This window comes from Pezoporus occidentalis, unplaced genomic scaffold (assembly GCF_034315485.1).
Source record: "Pezoporus occidentalis ecotype Australia unplaced genomic scaffold, CSIRO_AGI_Poc_V1 ctg8, whole genome shotgun sequence".
NCBI classification, from domain to species: Eukaryota; Metazoa; Chordata; class Aves; order Psittaciformes; family Psittacidae; genus Pezoporus; species Pezoporus occidentalis.
This window is the reverse complement of record NW_026916158.1, coordinates 13,730,909-13,753,088: the sequence shown is the minus strand read 5'-3', so window position 1 is coordinate 13,753,088 and position 22,180 is coordinate 13,730,909. Positions and strand designations below refer to the sequence as shown.

The following is a 22,180-nucleotide window of genomic DNA, read 5'->3' as shown; positions in this document are numbered from 1 at the left end:
AGCCTGGAAAACAGTAAACTTTGCCAATCTGACAGAGCCTTGGTTCTTGACTGTTATGGAAGGACCACATATCTTTTTCTGTTGGACAAACTTTAAAACTCCACTGCAGAAGTGGTCCATTCACTATGGTACCACAGTTTCTCTCCATTTCTCACATAGTGCCTGCTCCTTGCTGGATCATGTAAAGCCAGTAGTAGAGAAACACATCCCGTACTAACTTGCAGCTATGGATGTGGAAAGCTATATCATCTTTTGAGGTTCAATATCTCCTTCTTGACGTTTTGCTTTAGAGGATCAATTGAAAAACTGAAGGACAAAAAGGTCTGCAGAAAAATCAGAGCATATCAAACTTCAAGCAACCCCTTTAACACTAACACCAGCTTCAGGTTTATGGGAATCTATGAAGCAAATTTCTCCAAAGGAATACTTCGGTTACCAGAAAACCACTGATCTTGAACATTATATTAATGGTACTAGGTGGCACAATGCGTTAATTTGCTGTTCCATACTATGTGTATGGTATGCTGCTAGACATAAATAAGACACTGATTACTATTTTTACCATGTTCCTCTTTAAGGAGACTATCTAAAACCGCATGCTCAGCATTGAGTACAAAAATTCCAGTCTTTCTGCTGAACCTTTGCTAAGGCTATTCTTGCCTTTTTGAAAAATGTTATCTAATAAGATTAAGCCTACTTTATGAACAATTGTAGAGAAAACTAAGTGACAATGAATAATATGTTATTAGCTATTGAAACCTGAGATTCATCAAGTGATTTAGTTGCACTATAAGAGCAAGAGAAGAAAAGAGAAGACTGGAAGTATTGGAACACCAGGGATTTTTCAAAAACCAAGCTGAGCAATAATTGTCAACCACTTGTACCATTTTTAACCCCGTATCATCATCTGAACCACATGATAAAAGACATTAAAAATGCTTATCAACAATTTTTCACAAAGATTCCAATTAAATTACATTGTATTCTCTAAAACAAAAGAAGCAGAGGCACTATTCAACTATCCCTCAAAACAGCTTGTCAGATAAGCATAGATTTGTCCTCCCTTCATGCAGCTCTCCTCTTTGCAGCCTCATTTCATTAAGTGTTACGATAAGCACTCTTTACAGTTCACAAAAAGAAACCATTTTAATAAAGGAATCAACACAACATGTAAACTCCACAACAAATCCAGCAGTTTTCAGAAACTCCTGGAAGCCCTAAGGTATGTAAAAAGGTGTACCACAAAGCCACGTCGCCAACTGCTCATCAGCCACCCGAGAAGTTTTCTGACTGTTCCTTTTGCCTCCTTTATGAGTTCCGGATTTTAGTCGTGTGCTTTCTGGTGAAGGCTCCTCAAGAGGACTTTTACAGTAAGGGTGATCTAGTAACTCTGCACTAAAAATGTCCAGGTTTAAGGAGCCTTCTACTTCCATTTGGCTAGGGCTGTCCTCCTTTTGTGCCAGCTCCATGGATAAAGGTCCATTTGAAAAATTATGATTGACATCGGAATCCTGCAAGGATTGCGACAGTATCATTCCATCTACACCCATAACCTCATTAGATTCAGCATCATCTTGACCTGAAACAGAAATTTCTTTTCCTGTCACAGAGACGAAAATGTCAGAGCAATGCTCCTCTGCCACAGCCCCTTTGGTCTCCACCTGCTGCAAGGTCTCTGCCTCTGGAGATGCTCTAGCATGCAGTTCTGGTGGGACAGCATCTGCACTGCCATCAGGCCTTCTGGATTCTGGCTCCTCAGAACACCGTTCAGCACATGGTAATGCATCCTGTGTAAAGCAGACCTCATGTGTGCATGGTTCACTCTCCTCACCTAAAGATTTGGGTGTATTATGGTTCATATCTGTTAAGCTGTACCGGTTCCAAACACGGTTACTTTTAGATTTCCAGTAGGAAAGCCAATTACACAATCCACTTTCAAAATCTCTCTGAAGCGTCTCTTGATGGTCCCCCCTAACTTTCTTCACCCACCTTGGCTTGATTTTTCTCAATCTGCAGGTTTTGCCTCTTGCTCGAAGTTGTGGAGATTTTATAATTCTATAGCGAAATCTAACCATAGAAAGTTTCTTATGCATCATAAATAAAGATCTCTTTTTTACAGTATGATGGTTAAATTTGGACCTCTTTATAGTTGTCAAGGGTCCACAAGTTCCATTCCACTCCCTTTTCAACACCATTTCCTTTTACAGTTGTTTAAAACTACTAGGACTCTGTTGCCCTTACCATTATTGCTCTCCTCCCTGCTATATACAAAACTACCTTTCTTTACAGGTAAGGCAGCACCATCCAGTGTACCACATGAGACATAACGGCTGTTGCCAGAGATGCTATTAAGAATTGCAACAGTTTCAAATTCTTCATTCAAGTGATCTTCACTCTGAAAGAATTCATTGTTGAGTTTTCTTACTACTTTTCCAGATGGGCTTTTGGCTTTGGGATAGGGACAGGATCTTTTTGCTCTCAGTAAGAGGAAATCTGTATGGTTCAGTAGCAGGCTTTTGATAGGTTTCTGCATTTAGAGGCGCCTCAAGAGCCCACCTGCTCTGGAGCTCAAGTGCCTTCCTTCTGCACTGCAGTCTTCTGTACAGTTTGTTGTGACTTAAGCTCACAATTAGCTGAGCACTGTGTCTTTTCTTCTTAGCTAGGAAAAATTGCTTTTGGAAGCAGTATTTCCCAAGCTCCCCAAATCCAGTGGTCCATCTTCTAGACTGGGCCAGCAACTGACTTCTTTTCCAGAGCAAATGTTGCCTGCAGTTTTTCATTTTTCTGCTGCATTTTGATCTTGAAAACAGCTGAAAGAGTAAATGAAATGAATTCAGAGTTATCTTGACTGTAACATAATAGCAAAACACTAAGGCACATTCCTCAGGCAACATGCCTATCTAAAATTCCACCTGTCCTCCAAGCACAGTGCCACGTTTCCTAGGACAGTCTCACTTGCAACAAGAGGGAAAAGAAGCAATAGTTGCAATGGCTTGGTGCATAAAGAGGCTCTTCTCATTTACCTTCCCTTGAGGTAAAGCAATAAACAGGTAATCCCCACCCAGCCCACACTCCCTGTATATAATTTCTGACTTTCTGGCCTGAGGTTAAATCTCTCTCAATACCCATGCTGTAGAGCAAGCACAGTTAACTATCTTGCCTCAAAAAGCTTTTGAAAAACAAAACTTTGAAGTCCAAGTTAGTCAACAAGTGTGTGCAGCTACCTGATTCCATCAGTACTGCATAGAGGGAATACATATTCCTGTGCAATAGATGTTAGCAGGTACCCTGATAACACTTCTTATGCTCACACAAACTCTTCCCTTAACGGAACAGTAATAGACATGCTGCCACAGAAATTTTGATTCTCTGGCTAGATAAAGAATGACACAGCTTACTCTGTGAAACAGTTCCTCCTTATCTGCAGTAACAGGTCACTCCACAAGGCAACACCACCATCACCTTCTACAATTAGTGTTTATCTTTGCATTGACAAAGCAATATCAATTCAGGATACCAGTTAATCAGCTTAAAATTCCTTTCCCCACTAAAAGCCTGCATCTCACAAGCGTGCAATAACAGACTAGACAGGAGTGTAAAGCCTGCAGAGTAATATCTATTCACCTTCACTACATAATTAAAAATATTAATTCAAAGGTAGAAGAATCCAGGAACACAAGGGGAAAGCACCAGCTGCACACATAACATAGGATCTTTCATGTGACTTGTACATCACATGATGTACATCACATCTCACATCTGTATTTTACAACAGCTTTTCTTTTTCTTAAATTCAGAAATGGACTTTGCTCCCCTCTGTCCAACTGATTCTGACTTACAGACTATTATAACAAATTTTCCTTTAGCCACATCTGTCCCGGGCATTACACAGAAGCATCACCTAGCTGAAAATAAAGGAGCCTATAAGTGGAAATAAAACATTAACAATTGGACTTTAAAGGCAAATATGAATGCTAGATACCTGCAAACCCAGGTATTTAGAGTATTTAAAGTCTGACTTAAGAAGCTCTGCTGCATTTTTCACTCTACTCAGATATAAACATCAGGTGGCTTTTTTTTCTCTCTATTAATTGTTGTTGTGGAAGAGTGAGAGGGGAGTAGAAATGCAGAGGGGATGAAAAATATCATTTAGCACTCGGATAAAGTATCCCTACCACAGAGGAAACAGTCCTTAGAAACGAACCTGGCTACCTCCACTGACAGAGCTGTGCAAGATAGTATAGCTTAACAGTGTAAGCACTGCAGTAGAGTCCAGCTCTTTTGTAACCCTCTACTAGTCACCATGCAACTTAGTTATCATAAAAATCAAGACATAACATCTAATCATGCCGACTTTCTCATACTTGCTCTTTCAGCACTTACATATTTCTCCACACTAGATCCAGTTTACTACTGGATTTTTTTATTTTTTTTTTTAATGTGACAAACTCTACATTTCTGCCTATTGTGTACAGTACCTACAAAAGATTGCTTGAGTGGCCCCAGGAAACATCAGCCAAACCAGTGTCTTGCTACGACAGCTCACTGCAGCCACATTTCCATTCAGGTAAAACAAATCAACCCAGCAAACCCACATCATTCTGAGCAGAGCCACATATAGCAGGTGCTTCTGCCAGTGCAGCAAGTCTTGAGTATTCTTAAGAAGAGCACAGCACATACATGAAGGTCATGGTTTCACTGCTGCTCCGCCTCAACAATATGTGCCCAGGAACTGTGCAATATACATGCCAGGTTTTAAGAACACTCCTGAATGACTTGGAGTCATCACTCTTCTCCTTCCTCTCTCATTGCAAAGTTCAACAAGAAGCATTCCCTCCACAGGCATTGTCATGAAACTCAGTCATGGAAGAAGGCTGAGGAACCACCGATTTTGTGAACAGCCACGGATTACACAGGAGCTGAAACACCTACAGCTGCCATTGTTTCACCCATAGAAGACTGAACTAATAATCACAGTGGGAAAAACACTGAACTAGATCCTAGCAAAGATAAGTCCTGACAACAAAAAGAACCTGAGGCAAACTGGAATTGAGAGACAAGAATGGTGCCACAGTTTCAATGCAATCAATTGCAACAGCAGCAATCAAAATAGCTCATTTGCTTGTTAGTGTCATGAAATCCAGCTTCTTACACTGCAACAAAAGATCTTACGAAAGCTATTCTACCCACATGTTCTTCTGCTTCATTTTTAACTGAGAGCATAAAAAAATGTTTCACATTATAATTTACAGGATTAAAAAATACCTCATGTTTGACTGTGATGCACACACCAATTTCTCCACATTGAAGGTTTTTTCTGCACAAAAAATCCTTAAAATGGGAGGAAAGTCTAAGTCATTTAATCCAAGCAAACCTTTCTTGCTCTCTCCTCTCCTTTTCAAACAATCAGTTTTGAGTCTGGATCCCTTTAAAGCAAAGGCCTCCAAGGAGTAGCTAATCTCAGTTCTAGGAGCTGAAACAGTTCACTTTCCTAACAGCAGTATTACTTTGAGTGACAAAAGATAATCCATGTGCAAATATTTAATTAAAGGTGCTGCTTGAAGAACTTATTTTCCATCAGTGCTACAAGGCTATTACTGGTTTTACTCAGCAACATAAATCAGCAAGGCAAAAGGACAGCTTAAAAGTGTGTTGCTAGAAAAGGAACTGAAGTGAGCAACAGAAGACCAAAAATAAAGTAAGCACCACCCAAAGTTTAAGAAGCTGAAGGGAAAGTCACATCTCCACCCCATACATCGACAAAGATGAAAAACATCTCTGAAATGGAGGCACTTGCACCATTAGGAGACATTTGCTTTGTATAAGGCATACCTCTACTGCGCAGAGATGCTGCTGAGACTATGCCAGCAAAATCTTAAACCCAGAAGAACCCAAGATGTACACCTCCCAGAGACCATGACTGAAAGAAATTTACTGTCATTAATGCTCACCCCTCTGGCTATGTTTGACATACCACCTGCAAATGATTAGATACTAAATGGCACAATCTCTTTTGCACTGGACAAAGACAATCCCAAACCATTATAGCTCTCTACTAACAGCAGATTCTGGTCATAAATTTGCTTTGTATGCTAAGCTTTTAAAAATATATTTGGGAGCCACTCAGTTTTTAGAATAGAGACTTATCCCTAGAGCTCTGGTAAGTTACAAGCAAGCATGACCATGTCAACTTGACATAAAGCTGGCCTAAAATTCACTGAACACCTACACACGAGGAAGAGAGGAATGTGAGGCCCGTGATCCTCTACTGAGTAATAAATTCAGCATAGATACATGCTATATTTTCCTTTAAGCAATTAGCAACTCATGCCATTTGCAATTTACATGGTTGCAGCTTATGCCACCTTTAGTGAAATTAAGTACTGTAAAAGACACTACACATTTAAATCTTTCACCAATTTTCAGCCTGTTATAGTTTGATCACTAATTAGTCCTTGGCAGCCCTGTTTATTTTTGGCAGGTTTGGAGAGCTCAGATTTTCACTGAAGAGCACAGAAATGGGAAAGGCAGTCCCAGACAATGCTGCTGACAGAAATCTAACCAAAGGTTTCTTACTGACACTCGAAGTGTCAGACCACAGATATCTTTTGTCCATGTGGGCGCAGAACAAACCCACAGCGCTTGAGCAGCACAACTACTCCATACTTAGATCACTGCAAGCTATCTAGGGCTGCATCTGGATGGCCAGGAGATCAAGAGACACACACAGCTGGCAATTCAAATACAGCTCACTTGCTAACTCTTAGGTTGTTACTTCCCCCACCTCTCCCCTCCAACTGTCCAGTTTTTATTATTGCTATTTATGAAAGAAGCTTGCTTCAAAGAGCATCAGTAATGTAATCAGCAAACAGCCTTGGGAGCGTGGCCTTGTGTGGGCACGAGTAGTTCATGCATCACCTGCTCCCAAGGGAGGCAGCAGTTCTTGCGACACCCTGCAAGTCCAGTCTTTCCCAGGGGAGATCAGGGCTGGCTCTCAAGGACAGAAGATAACTGGGAAAGAGAAATCGGGCCTGAGGTTAGAGAGCTGGGCCGTGCTGTACAAGAGGATGCTGGCCCTCCCCCAACCGGAATCCAAAATTAGAAAGACAGAGAAAGGAAACTGGGGAAGGGTGTCTCTCTTTAAACCACAGCATGGCCAGAGCTAAGCTGATAATGTCAGGAAGTCTGAAATGATTCAATTAGCCCATGCAGAAGCAATACAGATTCACATCTCCCCTTTGCTTTCTTTTCTGACCTGCCCAGCACAGTTCTGTGAACTATCAACCATTTTTGTCCAGAGGTGAAACAAGCCCTAAGGAAATGCACTTTGACAAAACATAACATATTAACGCAAGACCATACAGAAAAGGCCAAAGTCCAAAGCTACCAACTCATGGGAACACAGCTGGACACGCAGCTGATGACCTCAGCTATCACACTGCAAGGCTTAAACTGGTACAGTTACTTTGGTTTCTTCCCTTCTCCCTACTAGTGTTCCGGGAAGTAACCCACACTCTCACCCATTTAGCTACACATCTGCTAAATTTATTTCTGGCAAGATGATTATAATTTACTTACAGAAACATCCTCCTTCAGGCTAAATTAAATTAGTGGAGATATGGCTATCTGATAAAATAGCATTTAAGAGAAATGCTGTCACAAATCAGAGTGATGAAAAATTTCTAAATTAAAGAACCCAAAGTTACATCTGTACAAGCAAGTAGTAAGGGCATACCTAATTTTTCATCTTTACACTTCTGATTGATTTTAATGAAATATCAGTCAAGTTTTGTGCCCTTCTTCCTGAATACCTCTCCAAGCCCTGTGAAGGGAACAGAAACTGGAATTTCAGTCAAGGTCATTGCACATGTCTGGGCTCAAGGGTCTCCCTTGTGTTTTCTAAAGGCTTTCCTCAAAGTGTATTTTCACAAGCATTAAACACATATTACTGCAGCTTTGAAAAAAAGATGACTTCTCTACTTATGCAGTGACACATAGATAAGTAAAGGTAAGGCTATTACCAAAGGCATTCTTCTTCTCTTCTGAGTGGGAGGTTTGGGCTAGAACAAGTTTCATTTGCAGATGGCTGCAGGGGCAGCACGTTAGTTAAACGTCCTCACCTGAGAAACACAGCTCTGCCTGTTACTGCCCCACGGTCCAGCACCCCACCTGTGACAGCCACCCCGCTGAGCTTCCCCGGCCCTGACTGACCAGTGCAGCCCAGTTTGGATGGGTGGGGAGGGCAAACAGCGCTGGAGCAGATGAACTCTGCTTACACAGCAAAGAGAATGGGAGTCTTGGGAGCAAAAGGGCAGAAAAGTGGGGTCGAGAACTCAATGATGGAAAAAAACAACAACAAAAAAAATCTCTTAACTGAAAATCGCTTTTTACAGCTGCCCAGCTCCACCAACGCCCTTACTCTCAGAGTCTTGCAGTTACGGACAGCCTACCCCAGCCTCCCAGGAGAGGCTGCCATTTAGGGACTCCGCGCCGCCCCGGGTTTTTGCCCATACTCCCTGTTCTGGCGAGCGCAGTCAAACCCCGGTGACGACGCCTGGAACCAGGCGCCAGCACCTGTCCCCGGCACCCACTGAGTGACAAGGAGAAGCGGCAGACCCACAGAAAGGGCCGGGGGCAGCAAAGCGGCGAGCAGCGCCCAGCGACCTCTGCCCGCGGCTCCGGGTGACTGTCCGGCCGCCGCCGCCGCTTACCGGGCCCCCGGCTTTCCAGCCACTGAGGTGGAGCCAAACCCGGGCGAGAAAAGCCTGCGCGCAGCGGGGGTGGCTCCGGGCGCACAGGAGGACCAGCCGGAGCCGCCCTGCAGCGGAGGCCCAGCAGCCTCTGACCAGGCCGTGCTGCCCCGCACTCGCGGGACCGAGCACCGGGCGGGCCAGGGCCGCCGCTCAACCGCCGTAACGGCCCTCACGGGTCCACCGCCCCCCACCTCACCTCCGCCCGCCGGCACCGCCCGGCTCATCCCGGCCGCCGCCAGGGCCGCGCTCCGCCCCCGCCGTACGCCGGGCCGGAACGCGCTGCGCCGGCGCCGCCGCGTCAGCCCAGCGACGGGGCGGGGGGCAGCGGCCGGCGGGCCACGGCGCTTGCGTCCGCCCCCGAGTGGGGCAGGGTCGGGTGCTAGCGGGGCAGGGCTTGGTGTGCGCTGCTCGGTGCTGCATTTCTTTTCCGGGAAGTCCAGGCAAGGTATCCCTGGGAGGTGTAAGCCAGGAAGGCAACAGCGGCCTTTCCTGGTGCCATTGTCACTCTGCAGCAGACCCCCCCCCGGCTTCTGGGTCCGGGGCCTGCGGCTGCCCGTCTTCCGTGGCACAGCAGCAACAGCTGCAGAAACGACGGGTTTAATAAACAACGTGAGTTTTAAAATGAACCACTAATACCTCGATATATGGCTGTGTTTCTAGTGGACCCAAGTTAAAAAATTCCGTTGTTACTCCGGCGTCAGCCATATGGCAGCCGCGCTGGTACAAGTGGAGCCGCAGGCAGGGCTTTGCTACGCTGAGGTAGCGGAGCTTGCAGGCTTCGCTTCTCCCTGCGCTGTCCTTTGTGGGTCGGTTAACATCTCTGTCCCGTGGTTCCTCCACCTGAAGAGTGGGGAAGAAGATAGCGGCCAGTTCCACTGCTGTGTTGTGCTGTACAGAGACATTGTGAAAATGGGAAGTGCTCCAGCACCATCGCATTTTTGTTGCTGGGTGGAGGAAGGTTACGCTTCCTCTCATCAAGTAGCCCCTGTGAGGAGAAGCTAAAAGAATTTCCAAATTACAAGAAGTCAGTGAAGCAGGGAAGATTGGGAAACAGCCACGATGCATCAGTTTTGCTACAGCTTTGCAGTAGGTGAACTGTTTTCCTCCAGGAATTACACAGGCTATGGTTTGCGAAATGCTATAACAAATGGGAAAAAAAGGGATTGAGAAGACAATGGGGTGATGCAACAAACAAACGGGCAGAGTCCACGCCAAACTGAGAGTTGCTGGCTTTTATTTGTTTGTTTGAAAAAAGTCCAGCCCAGCACTCTCATTATATCCACTGCTTTCCTAAGCAACCATTTGTTCTTCCTGTATAGTAAATCCAGCCAAAGATGGGCTAAGCACTTTCAGAGCAACAAGATGAGTCCTCTGGCGTTTATGAAACACACAGTAAACAGGCTGCACAAGGCAAGTGCTTAGGCCATGAAGTTACAACAGGAATGTATTAAATAGAAGATTCCTCCCCCAGTCCATTAGTACTGCAGTGCTCTCTGGCACCTCTGCACTGAAATCATGGCCTGACCCAGGCAATCATTAGTACAGTCTACACCGATCATTTCAGACATATAAATGGGAGTCCAAGTTCATGAGATCCTCTTTAAAAACTCATGATTTGAATTCTTAAATGTAGTGTTTTATAAGCCTTCAGGTTTTGCCTGTGAGGATCAGCCTTATCACGTGTTCATGCTTTGTCTCTGTCCATGAGGGCTAGTAGCAGATCTTTAAAAACTGGAAGCTGAGATTCTCAGATGAGAAGATGCTTGTAAACACTGAGGCTTTATGGAATGCAAGAAAGACATGAGACTTGTGAATATTAATAAATAAATAAATAAAAGCCAGACTTGGCAACGCTGAAAGGACTGAATACCAGCTGCATTACTGTAACATTTTTGTGGCCAAACTTGCAGCCCCAATGTTTTAATGATGGCAGCCTTTGCTGTATTTAACAGAAGCCTGGATCTGATTTTTTTTTTTTAAGAATAAAAGGGCTTTTGAATGCTCTGTAAAGGCAGTTTCCTGACTTCATTGATTGCTGACACAAACACCAAAACTAAATCTCCCACATCTTGAGCTAAAGCAGCAATCCCATTAATTTGGACAGCAGTGAGCTGTACAGGAAGTGGTTGCTGGAAGAGGACACGTAGCATGAGCTGAACCATGTCTCATGTTGCCAAGCAAGAACAGGGCCAAGGTACATCTCCATACAACCATGTTTTATTTGGAGGCTGCTAACAGTCAGTCTGAATTCACAAAAGAATGCAAATAGCCACATCAGGAAACTCAGCAAAAGATGATTTGCACTGGCAGGGTTTGTTGTCTCTGCCTATTTTTCCACTTCTGAATAGGAATAAAATTAAGGTCCACTCCAAAAGCTTGCACATTCCTTCGTATAACTTCAGGTTGTGATGTAAAAACTAGACTAGCAGAAATATCTGTACATCTATACTTATCAATAAATACATCGAAAGGACTGTTGTTAATTGCAACAAAGTAAAAAAAGCTTTAAAAAAGGTACATTCACAGCAGGTGAATTCAAACCTGAATACAACTACAGACAATGGAGTGTGGCTACTCTTTGGCCTACAGTTCATGAAGTTTGAAGGTTCTCCAGGATGTAAGAAAGTTCATGAGGACAATCCTTCTATAGCACAACAATACAAGGAGTGGTAAGGAAGCAGTAATGCGACAGAGATACCCCAGACTCCCCTGTGAGGAAATATACCAACTACATAGTTTAGTCTCTGTACTTTTGTTCCCTGCCCAGGTACTGAACATAATCTTGATCAGTCAGAGCAGCTTTGCCCGTGCTGCCAACCTCCCTGTAGACACCCCCACACCCTTATATTCTGCTCATGATTCCACCCGTTTGTTAACTTTGTCCTCCCAGGCAAGGACAAGTGCACAGCAGCTCCTGGAAAGAAGATCATTTCAGCGTATTTCAGAGGTGAATATTCTGAAATTTAAACATTGACTTCTATCTCACAGTTTACAAAAGTGGCATTTCTTCTTCCCTCAAATTCAATGGACTTGATAAAGATTAAGCCTTGTATCAGTACAGCCATATAGATAGGCACAAACCTCATTTAAAAGGTTGCCAATTTTCCAGCTGCTCATCTCACTACATATCAGTTAGCCCAAAGCAAGGGCTGGCAATGGAGCAAACTCCAAATTGGATCTGCAAAGTGACCTGATTTAAAGAAAAAAAAAAAAAAAGACAACCAACCCAACCCCCCCAAACTCCCACAACATTTTAAAAGCAGGCTTCTCGCAGCTTGCTTAGAGTGCGCTCCATGGCCTACACAATTCATCCAGGGCAAGTTCTGCCAGAGGTGGGGGACCTCTGACATTTCCATCACATCAGGGTGAGGTTTTGAGTTCCTCCCCTGTGATTATAACCCAATTATATAAATACAGGCAGAACTTTTGAGGTACAAAACGACTGCTACTTGCACATTTACTCAACTGCATTTAAAATATCTGTAGTTTCATAGTTACAACATTGACAAGGATTTCAGAGGGAAGGCTAATTTTCTTGAGGAAGAGGTCATACTAAAGTGATTGAGGATAATGTGCATTAATATCAACAATACAGACTGCTCCACCACAAACTCCTAGAGTGAACCTCTCTGACATTTCAGGGTAGTGCTTCACCCCACAGAGTCCAGCAGTGCTTGCCAGTTAGAGGCATTTATATCTCTAGCCCAGGCTGAAGGGCAGAAAATACTTCTGTTCCCTGTCCAATTGCAAGTCAGAATAGCTTGGGCAAACCTCACTGGTGGTTTAAGCATTGTGCAGAAGGGTGAAAAGCCACACAGCCCATCAGCTCTGCTGCGCCGCTGATGGCTGCCCTTAAACAGGTGGGAGCAGTGAAGTCCTAAGTGATTCTTGCTGCTTGCAAGGATAGATGGGTCTGAGTGCTTCTTGGAATTAGATTCTACAGGACACGGACAAGGCTGCTTCCCTGCCCTGCAGATGTGTTTTTTAAGTAAGCAGGTTGAAGTCACCAGGCCCCAGGTGTAACTGTAAAAGCAACTGTGGAAGTGAAATAAAGACACCCCTAACACAGTGTTTAGCTTTGCACTTGGATAGTCCATAATTCTATCTTGCTGTATGTCTGCACAGACCAGAGCTCACTGAGACCACACAGAAGTTATATTTAAACTGCTATTCCAGGTACCACAGGCAGTGTCATCATGGCACTGATACAGTGCAGGCTGTGGAGCCCACTTATGAAACAGAGAAAATATGCAGGTGACCACACTCTGTTACACTCTGTAGCTCACTAGGGCTGTTACTCAACTAGATAATTTAAAGCTAGTTCTAAGTACAATTCCGCATGCTTACTTAGGCAGTGAAATCAGCTGGGGAAGTTTCTTGCCTCCAGTCACTCTTTTTCACTTATTTTCTTTTCCTGTTCTCTTCCACTGTCCCTCCAGGTGTGCCACTACTACTATCTGTGAAACTCAGTGGAAATGGAATGCTTGAATTTATCCACATCGAGGGAAAAAAAAAAGCAGCAATATCCAAAAGTTTTTCTCTGGAGTTGCACAGTGATGAACAGAGGCAGGGGCAGGCTAAAGCGATCAAGGCTGGAAGAATATGCAAAATCCAGTTAACCACTAGCAAAAACGTACATGAAACCATGGTCTCAGAATAGGTACGCCCAGTCACTGCTCTAGTAGTGAACAACAGCCCTTAAACACGCAGAAATGATGCTAGTCCAAATGGTGTTACAGAAAGGATAAATACAATCTCTTCCTGCCAATATTCTTCATTAAAACATGTTGGGTTTGTTCTAACAGTGACACACTAGAGGCAAGATCTGGAAGAAGGCTGCCTCCTGGAAGCACACTGCTGGTGCACAACATCCTACTGGTACATTTTGTCTTTTGCTTGGCAGCCAAATGTGGGACTTTCTTTTGACACTGTGCTGCCTTTCACTCATATCAGATTGCAAGGGGTTGTTTTATCAGAAACAGAAGAGTGAAATGGAATAAGGAATAAATTAGAAGCAGGACTAAGCTGTTGTTGCAGTTCTTAAAATTTGAAAGAAAAAGAGGTAAAAACCTCATGCAGCAGAGATTTGATTATTAGTTTTCTCAAATGATACCATTATTGTAACTGCCAGCTCCTTCTATATCACTCTGTAGCTACAGTCATTGCAGCACGAGAATTGTACATGCAGAAGGATGTAGAATGTGCACTGTAGCACAGAAATAAGGATGTTACCATCAGTGAAAATCTTTGTTATCATGAGAGGCTGGAGAAGCTGATGGCCGTCTTCAGAAAGAAAGGAGAGTGTTGAAGGGGCCTTCCTACATATTTTCAGATCAGTGAAAGGGAATTGTGTTTATGCATTACCCTTTGCCTAGGAGAATCAACTAGGAGAAAGTATGGTCAAACGAGGAGTTCAAAATGAAGTAGGAAAGGATGTCATTCTTTCCCAGTGTCTTACCAAGACATTCATACAATATTGGATCTGATCTGCTATATCTAAGGCTTTTGAGACATAATGAACTTGCTTTTCAAAGTAGAACTGGCAAATAAAATAGCTTATTCACCTCTACTCGGAAGTCACTCCAGGAAGGAAAATCCAGGCAATATAGTTGGAGACCTCACATTTACAGAAAATGTTTGTGATGACAAAGTTTTTTATTCAGAAATATGCCCATTTTCTGAGTTGAATCTGCAAGTGAAAGGGGAATGCCTCAACCTGAAGGGGGGGGGGGCACTCCAGCTTGGGAAGTACAATCTCATAGAGATTGGCATGGTTTAATTTAGGTATTTCAAGAGATGCAGCAGAAGACCAGTACTCGGTCAATCTCTGCTTAAGAGAAACCAGTTCATCTTGTGTCCTTGAAATTTTGTAAGATAAGCAGATAACCATCCTGACCACACAGAGGGATCCAAAATGTTCAGAAACAGCCTTTGATACTTACAGTCTTTGGAGGAGCTACAGAAAAAAAACACATCCCACTAGCAAAAGAGCTAAACTCTTCTGTATGAGTGCCTTTAAAACAAATGTAAACTCTCACATAAGCAATCAAATGAGAAATTCATGTGCAGGGCTGAGCCCCAGGTGAATAGCCAACCTTATTAGCGTGAAGCATCAGTTGCTTGCATTTGAGGGGTATCCAGTGTGGTTGCATTCATAATACAAACAAAGCAAATTTGAATGACTTTTCACAATACCGTGTCTGACTTCCTCTTAGAAAGAGGAAGGAATCTCAGAGTTTAGGACCTGGACAACCTCACTAGGCAACATACTGCAATTTAGTTCCTAGCTGGTAAAACTGGAATAACAATTCCCTAGCAAAGCAGGATCCTGTAAAGATGAGCATGTTCTGGGCACTCAGCTAGCAGAGATACCATGGCTGAATACAGAGCTATTAGAAGAGCTGAAGGGGATCTTGCTCCCCTTGTCCCAAAGTAGTATCAAGATAGGTGATGTCAAACCTACCCTAAAACATATTTACATCTACCCTTCCCAGCCTGGTGCCATCTCTAGGTTTAATATGGACAATCCCTTTCCAGGACTCACCTGCACAATCAGATCTTTTTTTGTCACACATTTCCTGTGGTTGCTTGTGATTCTTAAAGAGCAGATTCCTCTCCTTTTTATTATGACTCAGAAGTTCTCAATTTGCTCCCGTCAATCTGCCAAGGCAGGCATACTCAGATGAGATACTTCAAGTAATACCTTATTCCTTTTCCTCCTGCCTGTTCTCCCTAAGCAGTCTGTACATACAAAGAAGCTTTAACCTTCAAAATGCAAGTCCAACAAAACTTGTCGCCTTCACACTGAACCTGAATGAGTTGCAGAGCCTCTGGAAGAATAAGGCCTTGTCTGCTGGAGTTTTTCAAACTATGCATCTCTTTGATCCCTTTCCCAATATGCAAAATACTAAAATTCTCTCCTGAATTTCATTACACATAAAGACATGAAAGTGCAATTTTTCCTTACTCATCAACAACCATCCACCAACCCTAGCTCCAAGCTAGACCATTCTGGCTACTTCAGAAAATGGGTTTAGAAATTTCCATTTCTAGATTGCCCTGGCAGGTATAACTGACTTTGCAAACAGCTACAGCTGTGTGTGCTAATTGCTTTCCTCTAAATTATTTATGAGGCACTTTTGACTGATGAGATTTCTCACAACAGCGTGTGCTAACCATTGGCAATGGACTCCTGAACTAGCGGGAACTCCATCACCTGCTGAGGTGCAGAAAAGCCAGCTGTTAGCAGGCACTTCGTCCCTGGCAGCATGTGCACTGAACTGCTAGGTCAAGCTCTACCTGCTTTCATCTCCTTTTCCAATAACTGCTCAATAGGAAATTTATGTGGAAGCATTATATCTGCACATAACATTCCCCCTTTACATTTGGGATTAGATCAGAGAATACTGGAGACTGCCTAATTTAGATAAAGCAGAATATAGGGTGTCAATGACCCATGGAAGACAATCCATTTCACTAAACAGGGCTTTTCAAGCTCTGGTCCCAGATGCAGTAGGGCATCTGTAAAATGCAGTTAGGAAAGCTAGAAATCAATAGGCTTAAATTCACCAAATAGAAGGTAGCAGCTTTACCAGAAAAAATCCTATAAGATACACAAACTGAAAAAGAGTTGAAAACATGACTATAGACAGTGCAAAATGTTTATCATGAACCTTCTTCACTTTACCATTGCTTTTTCCTGGCGGGCTTATCACTGCTATCCAGCTAAAAACTACTTAAAAAGCTATGGCTAAAGGTAACCATAAGCTGTATCAGGCAAACGAAAAACCTGGTGTTCCATGGACCAGTACATTATGTCAGTATTTTTCCTTTCCTTTTCAGATATGAATAACTGATACAGTAAAGCAGTCAGAACCAGGTTACCTAGAAGAAAAACTTCATGTCTTTTGTTGCAGGAGCTCGACAAGGAGCAGCCGGAGGAATGAAGCAAACCAGTCTGTTAGAATTACTGCTCACTATTGGTGTTTTTATTGCCTTCCCAAGAGACTATAAAGGTTGCTGGGTAAGCAAGCAGTGTGACGGCTTCATGAGTTTCACAGCTGTGTCTAAGAACTAAATTTAAACAGGATTCCCAGCCAACCTGTAGATGACATTGTGTGTTGGACCTTTTCCTAAGCAGTTATATTTACTTTGCCCATCCCACAGATTTTAAAATATTTGAACTAACCTTGTGCTTATTTCTTCTACATATGCGAGAAGTTTGACAGTGTTTTCTGTACAGAAGTCTTCTGACAGGGGTTCAGGCAGGAAAGAAAGGGTGACAAAGAGAAGCCATGTTGCTCTGCTGAGGTGAGCTGGTATTTCAGAACCAGGACAAATATTCCTCAACCACTCTGCTCAGTGTAACAAAGATATAACATGAATTGATGTGGGAGGGGTGCAGAGTACAGCACACCATAATCCAGCTTGCATAAGGTCTGGAGGAGGAAGGCAGGGTAGAACATGCAGTTGTCCTAAGAGCACCCAGAAATTTAGTTTCTTGACTGACTTTTCTGCCTTGCTCTCTGGCCATGTACTGGTCAGTGGGTAAAACCTGGGAGTTAAGCAGCTTCCAAGCCTGCTTCTTCAGAGAGATGAGACACATGGACTTCTTGTAGTTCCATGAAACATCAGCCTCGTGATAAGGACATAGGTCCTCTATAGAAGAACTGGAGGAAGTGGGGAGGAAGATGATGTTCCCAACCACCCATTACAGATGCAGGAGACAGGACAGAAGGTATCTGTCTGGATCTGACACAGACTAACAGCATGGCAGAGGTAAGGCTAGGAAGTCATTCATGCCTCATTTCTCCCACCTGTAAATTATTCCTCCCCTTCATCCCCACAGGTGCATCATTATGATTGCTCAATTAATTAACAGTTTAAAAGATCTTTTAGACATTCAGATGGAAGAGAATTTTTTTTTTTTTTATTTTTTTCATTTCTTCTTCTCCAAGGTTGGATGCATAAACACTGAACTTTGTAAGTCTTCTGCTGATGATGAAGAATTACCTTCAGTTTATGGATGGGAAGGTTAAACCATGGAAATGTTAAAGCACACATTTTGAGAAACAGCCTCAAGTTCCACAATCCCCCTTTCTGAGTGCCCAGCTACATACAAACACCCCCCAACTTTCACTCCCAATCCTGAGTGTGAACAGCCACAAGTGAAGGCATTCATACACTGAAGATTGTGTGCTCAGGATCCCAAATCAAGTATCTCAAAGCTAAACCCACTCTAGAAAACTTAAACAGAAACTTACCCAAGAAAACCTGACTGGAAGCAACAAATTCAAGTGCTGTGTCTACCACATCAGACAGAGCATGCCTGTGTTCAGCTAGAACTTCAGAAAAGCTTCATACCATTGAGGAACTAGAACAGGTATCAGACTTTTGGAAGCATCTATCACATGGCTCTCCAGCACAGTGAGTTGTAAATGAAAGCATTACCAAAGTGAGTTTCCCTGACCAAAACAATTTAAACTCTCACATAAAAATAGAATGCTGAAAGGAAATCTGCACTGTTATTATGTTTAACAGAAACCCCAAGTTCTTGTCAAAAACAACAGAATAGACAATCTTCAGCCAGTTTTAATGACGATCTTTTGAAATAGCCATCTGTCACAGCAGGAGTGCTTGTTGTTCAGTCCTTCTGAGAAATTTGGCCCCTCTTTGGGAACATGCTGCTTTTGAAACTCCTCTCTCAGGCCCCTCCTTAGGAACAACTTCTGCTCTTTTTGTGTCTATCAGTACTGTTCTCAGTGTGATGGAACCTGCCAGTAAAGCACATAGATGGGCTCGAACTGCAAAATGGGAAAATTGCTCTGAGCTAGCCGTAAATCCAAGGACAAGTGGGTAGGTTAAGTCCAGAACTAATTGTACTTTCATTTAATGTTGCTTATAAAAAACATTGCAAACATATTTTAGCAAATTTCCAAATGTGTATATCTCATAAAAATTGCTCACTGAATACTCCTCTTCCCTTAGAAAGATTTTCCCCTTCTGTTGATTCTTCCAGTCCTTTCTCTTCTCTCTCTCACTCGTTGACACCTTGTCCCAGGTAAAGAAAAGGTAACAAAGGACTCCAGTCACCTAGCAATGGAATGAACTGTTCCTTTGCTCCTAAAAGATCGTTAATAATGGGACCCCAGTTTGGGACGGAAAACCAACTTCCAAGTAGGCCTTTCTGGAGCTTAATAAAATCTGCTATAAGAACAGGAAAATTCAGCAGCAGGTGAATCATCTCATGTGCTGGGACCACGCAAACAGAGATGGTATGATGCACAATACTAGAATAAAACAGAAGTATTATCTTGCTGTAAATACCTACACCTGGAACCTGCAATAATTCCTCTTCACAGAGCAGACATTTTAAACCAATGATCTGAAGACAATCCAGCAAAGTAGAGCACTAATCTGGACATTTGTCCTTTCTTCTGCTACTGGTGTATTAGAAGAATATGTTTCTGGTCTCCATTAACAAATACAAAGCTTTTATGTATCTCTCCAATAGAGACAAAATCCATGTTTCTTTCAATGGAACAAGACCTCCAACAAATCAATGAGATTTGGAAGAACACTTTTTATTTCTGACGTGGGCCAAGAAGTTTTGAAGTTACACTGGTACCTCCAGATAAAGAGCAACACAATCCCTCATGCTGCAAGGGAAACCTCAGTAAAATTCTGGCTACATGAAAGTCAACAGCAAAATTCCCACCAGTCCCACTGTGAACAAGGCTTCAGACCATGAATCTATTCTGTAGAGGGTTTCCTACCAAATTATTATTTTTTTTTCCCCCAAAGAAAAAAAAAGTCAATTGTTTTATTGTATTTTCTTCAAAAAGCCGTAACCAAACATTTCATTTTAGATTGGGGTCAATAACAATTGAAAAATTTCCAATTCCCACACGTCTTCATGAAGCAGTAGAACTGTATTGGCTGACATGTTCTGATACTGTCTGAACTGACACACAACAGCTTAATAATGCCAGGCAATAGGTTTTGAATTTTCCATCCCCAGAAAACAAAAAAATCAGTATATCAAGGTTCTTCACTATCTCCCCTCCTGAATTTGGATAGAAATACATATGGTAATGCAATTTTTTCAGAGTTCCCTTTTTTAAACCACAATTTGCCTCAACAATGTCTACCACCTGGCACAATCCTACCAAAGTTAAGAAGTTACTCTGGAATCATAAGGCATAATTCATAACAGAATTTGGCCTAAAGAGTTCCACGTCCCAAAGATCCCAACAAAACCTTCCCCTTATCTCATTTCTTTTGAGAAAGAAGCCAGTGGAAGGGAGGCAGCCAATGTGACTGCCAGTTTTGCAGAGTCCATGAAGCTCCTGGGAGACATGACCCTGGTTCTCTGGCTCTTGGATTTCCAACAGAAGACTCTGTTGAAAAAGAGCCTCTCCAGGGCCCCAAGATCTTCACCGTTAAATTTTCTGAGTCATTAAAGAAATTCAGCCCATAATATAAAAAATACAGCAATCTTCCATTTGCTACAGCATAGAAATCTCAGAAGCTACTGAAACATTATAAACTAATGGCCAAGACCTTGTTCATCAAGGCTGAAGCCCCAGGAATGGAAAAGGACTTCAGCATTTGCTTAAATTTAAGCGCAAGCTGAATGCATGGCTGAATAGGAATGGCCTGAGGAATTATGCAAATGCTCAGATGAATCTGAGTCCAAATATGAATTACTTTAAAGACAGAGAAGCAAGCAGTGCTATTTAATAATTTTTATCTCCTTACCAAGAATGCATAAGTTCTTACAGCTAATACTACAGCATCTTCTGCTGCTGCCAGAAGCCAAATGACCTATTCTTTAGCAGTCAAGCTCTACTCATTTTCAAACTGAAGATTAGTCCATTTATGCTGAACAGTGGCACAGAATGACAATTTCATAATACACAGACTGAGTGCTATTCTACACACGTTACATTACCTTGCCCTTGCTTCCACTGTGCTTCCATTTGCAATTGACTATCATGGTAATAAGCTGGTGCTGCTTCTAATCTCAAATTGTATACTTTCTGGGATGCTGGCAATTCATTAGATACTGCTACAGAGTGACCAACTGGATCTGACCTTAAATAGGAACATAAAAAACTGTGGAGATATAACTTACTCGCATTAACAGCCTGCATTAAAGTTATGTGAGTTGGCCACTTCTTCAAAATGCTGAATAAAATGAACCTGCAGCAATAGCACTGAAAAGGGCATCCAGCACCTCCCAGCAGACTATTGGCACCATCCACAAGTGATCCCATAATCATGAAGGGTGATTGTGAAAATGCTTCTCCACATGACTAGTCCTTACTGCTGCAAATACTCTCACAGGCGTGAGCATTTTCAGGGTCAGATCCCATAGCCTTACTGCTAATATGCAGTGCAGCAAGCCAAATACAGATTCCAGTTTGCCCTCCTTGCAGAAATATCAGTGAATCTATAATATAATCTCTGAGAATGTCATATGGAAAACTAATGCTTTACCATAGGATATCATGGCCCCTCCGCAAACTAAACAAAGTCCTTATTTCACTGTGATCTGATCAGAAATACATAGGAGAAAGTGGACAGCAATTAATAAATTCTGCTACCAGAAAGAGGATTGTTGATAATTACAGTACAATCACCACAGGAAGATACACAATAGAGCTCACTGAGAAAACATCCCAATTTAGACTGTACATCTCCAGGGACCACTTACTAACAAAATACAGAATATTTTACTTCTAGGTCACTGAATACAATCTGGCCAAAGGAGAAAATGACTGAAAGTTAATGCCAGCTGACAGTGGTGTGAAAGCAGTAGGGTGGATCTCAGCCCACTTTCGAGAAGGCTGGAGGACACAACCCAAGTATTTTTTATTTGTGAAAGCATAAAGCTAAATATTCAGGCTGTGACTCAGCGATACAGTAAATCCAGCTGCAGGACTCCCAGGACAAGGAGCTAACGTGGCATACATAATTCTGCTGATTCCAGCTTGTCTGAAACCTTTTGACAAGTTAGCTGTGTACAAACAGGTGCTAGGGCAGATCATCTATCGTTAGGCTTTTTACAGTTGGAAGAAAAATCCAGGTTGCATGTGCCAACTAGCTCAGTATAAATACAGGTATGTGCCCTTAGCTCATTAAGATTGAAACCTCCTGGTGTCAAGAGTCACCAAACTGTGGCCTCCAAGCTGCATCCTTCAGTGACAGCAGGTGCAGGCTGTGTTGGAACAGGCCCATCAGAACTGTACTGTTTTATTGCTGCTGGTCACTCTCTGGACTGGAGACAAATGAAGGTGCTGTCTACATCTCCGTATGTCTTATGAAAGGGTGGAGGGTGCCAGATGGTTAGCAAGTCACCCAGGACACATAAAGGCATACAGGCATTAAATAGCATAAATAGCAAGGCATTAAATGACACCATC

General features: G+C 42.7%; 1 protein-coding gene and 1 long non-coding RNA gene across 5 annotated transcripts in view; both read right to left on the bottom strand.

The window, feature by feature from the left end:
• The window catches only part of SENP5 (SUMO specific peptidase 5), a 40,883-nt gene extending 31,796 nt beyond the window's left edge, over positions 1-9,087 (bottom strand). For 2 of the 4 annotated variants that reach the window (XM_062603125.1, XM_062603124.1), the window contains exons 1-2: positions 8,950-9,087; positions 1,241-2,810 (exon numbers count right to left, since the gene is read on the bottom strand). In XM_062603125.1, the coding sequence (XP_062459109.1) occupies positions 1,241-2,195 (955 nt within the window). In that variant the 5' untranslated portion in view covers positions 2,196-2,810; positions 8,950-9,087. Of the gene's footprint in view, positions 1-1,240; positions 2,811-8,620; positions 8,771-8,949 lie in introns of those variants that run through there. The other 2 variants (XM_062603122.1, XM_062603123.1) reach the window with 2 other exon arrangements.
• A 5,954-nt stretch (positions 9,088-15,041) lies between these two features.
• LOC134155696 (uncharacterized) lies at positions 15,042-20,690 on the bottom strand. The gene is made up of 3 exons (XR_009961680.1): positions 19,302-20,690; positions 16,638-19,224; positions 15,042-15,413 (listed from the first exon to the last, which is right to left on the bottom strand). It is a non-coding gene; the product is annotated as an uncharacterized LOC134155696 (long non-coding RNA).
• Positions 20,691-22,180: the final 1,490 nt, after the last annotated feature.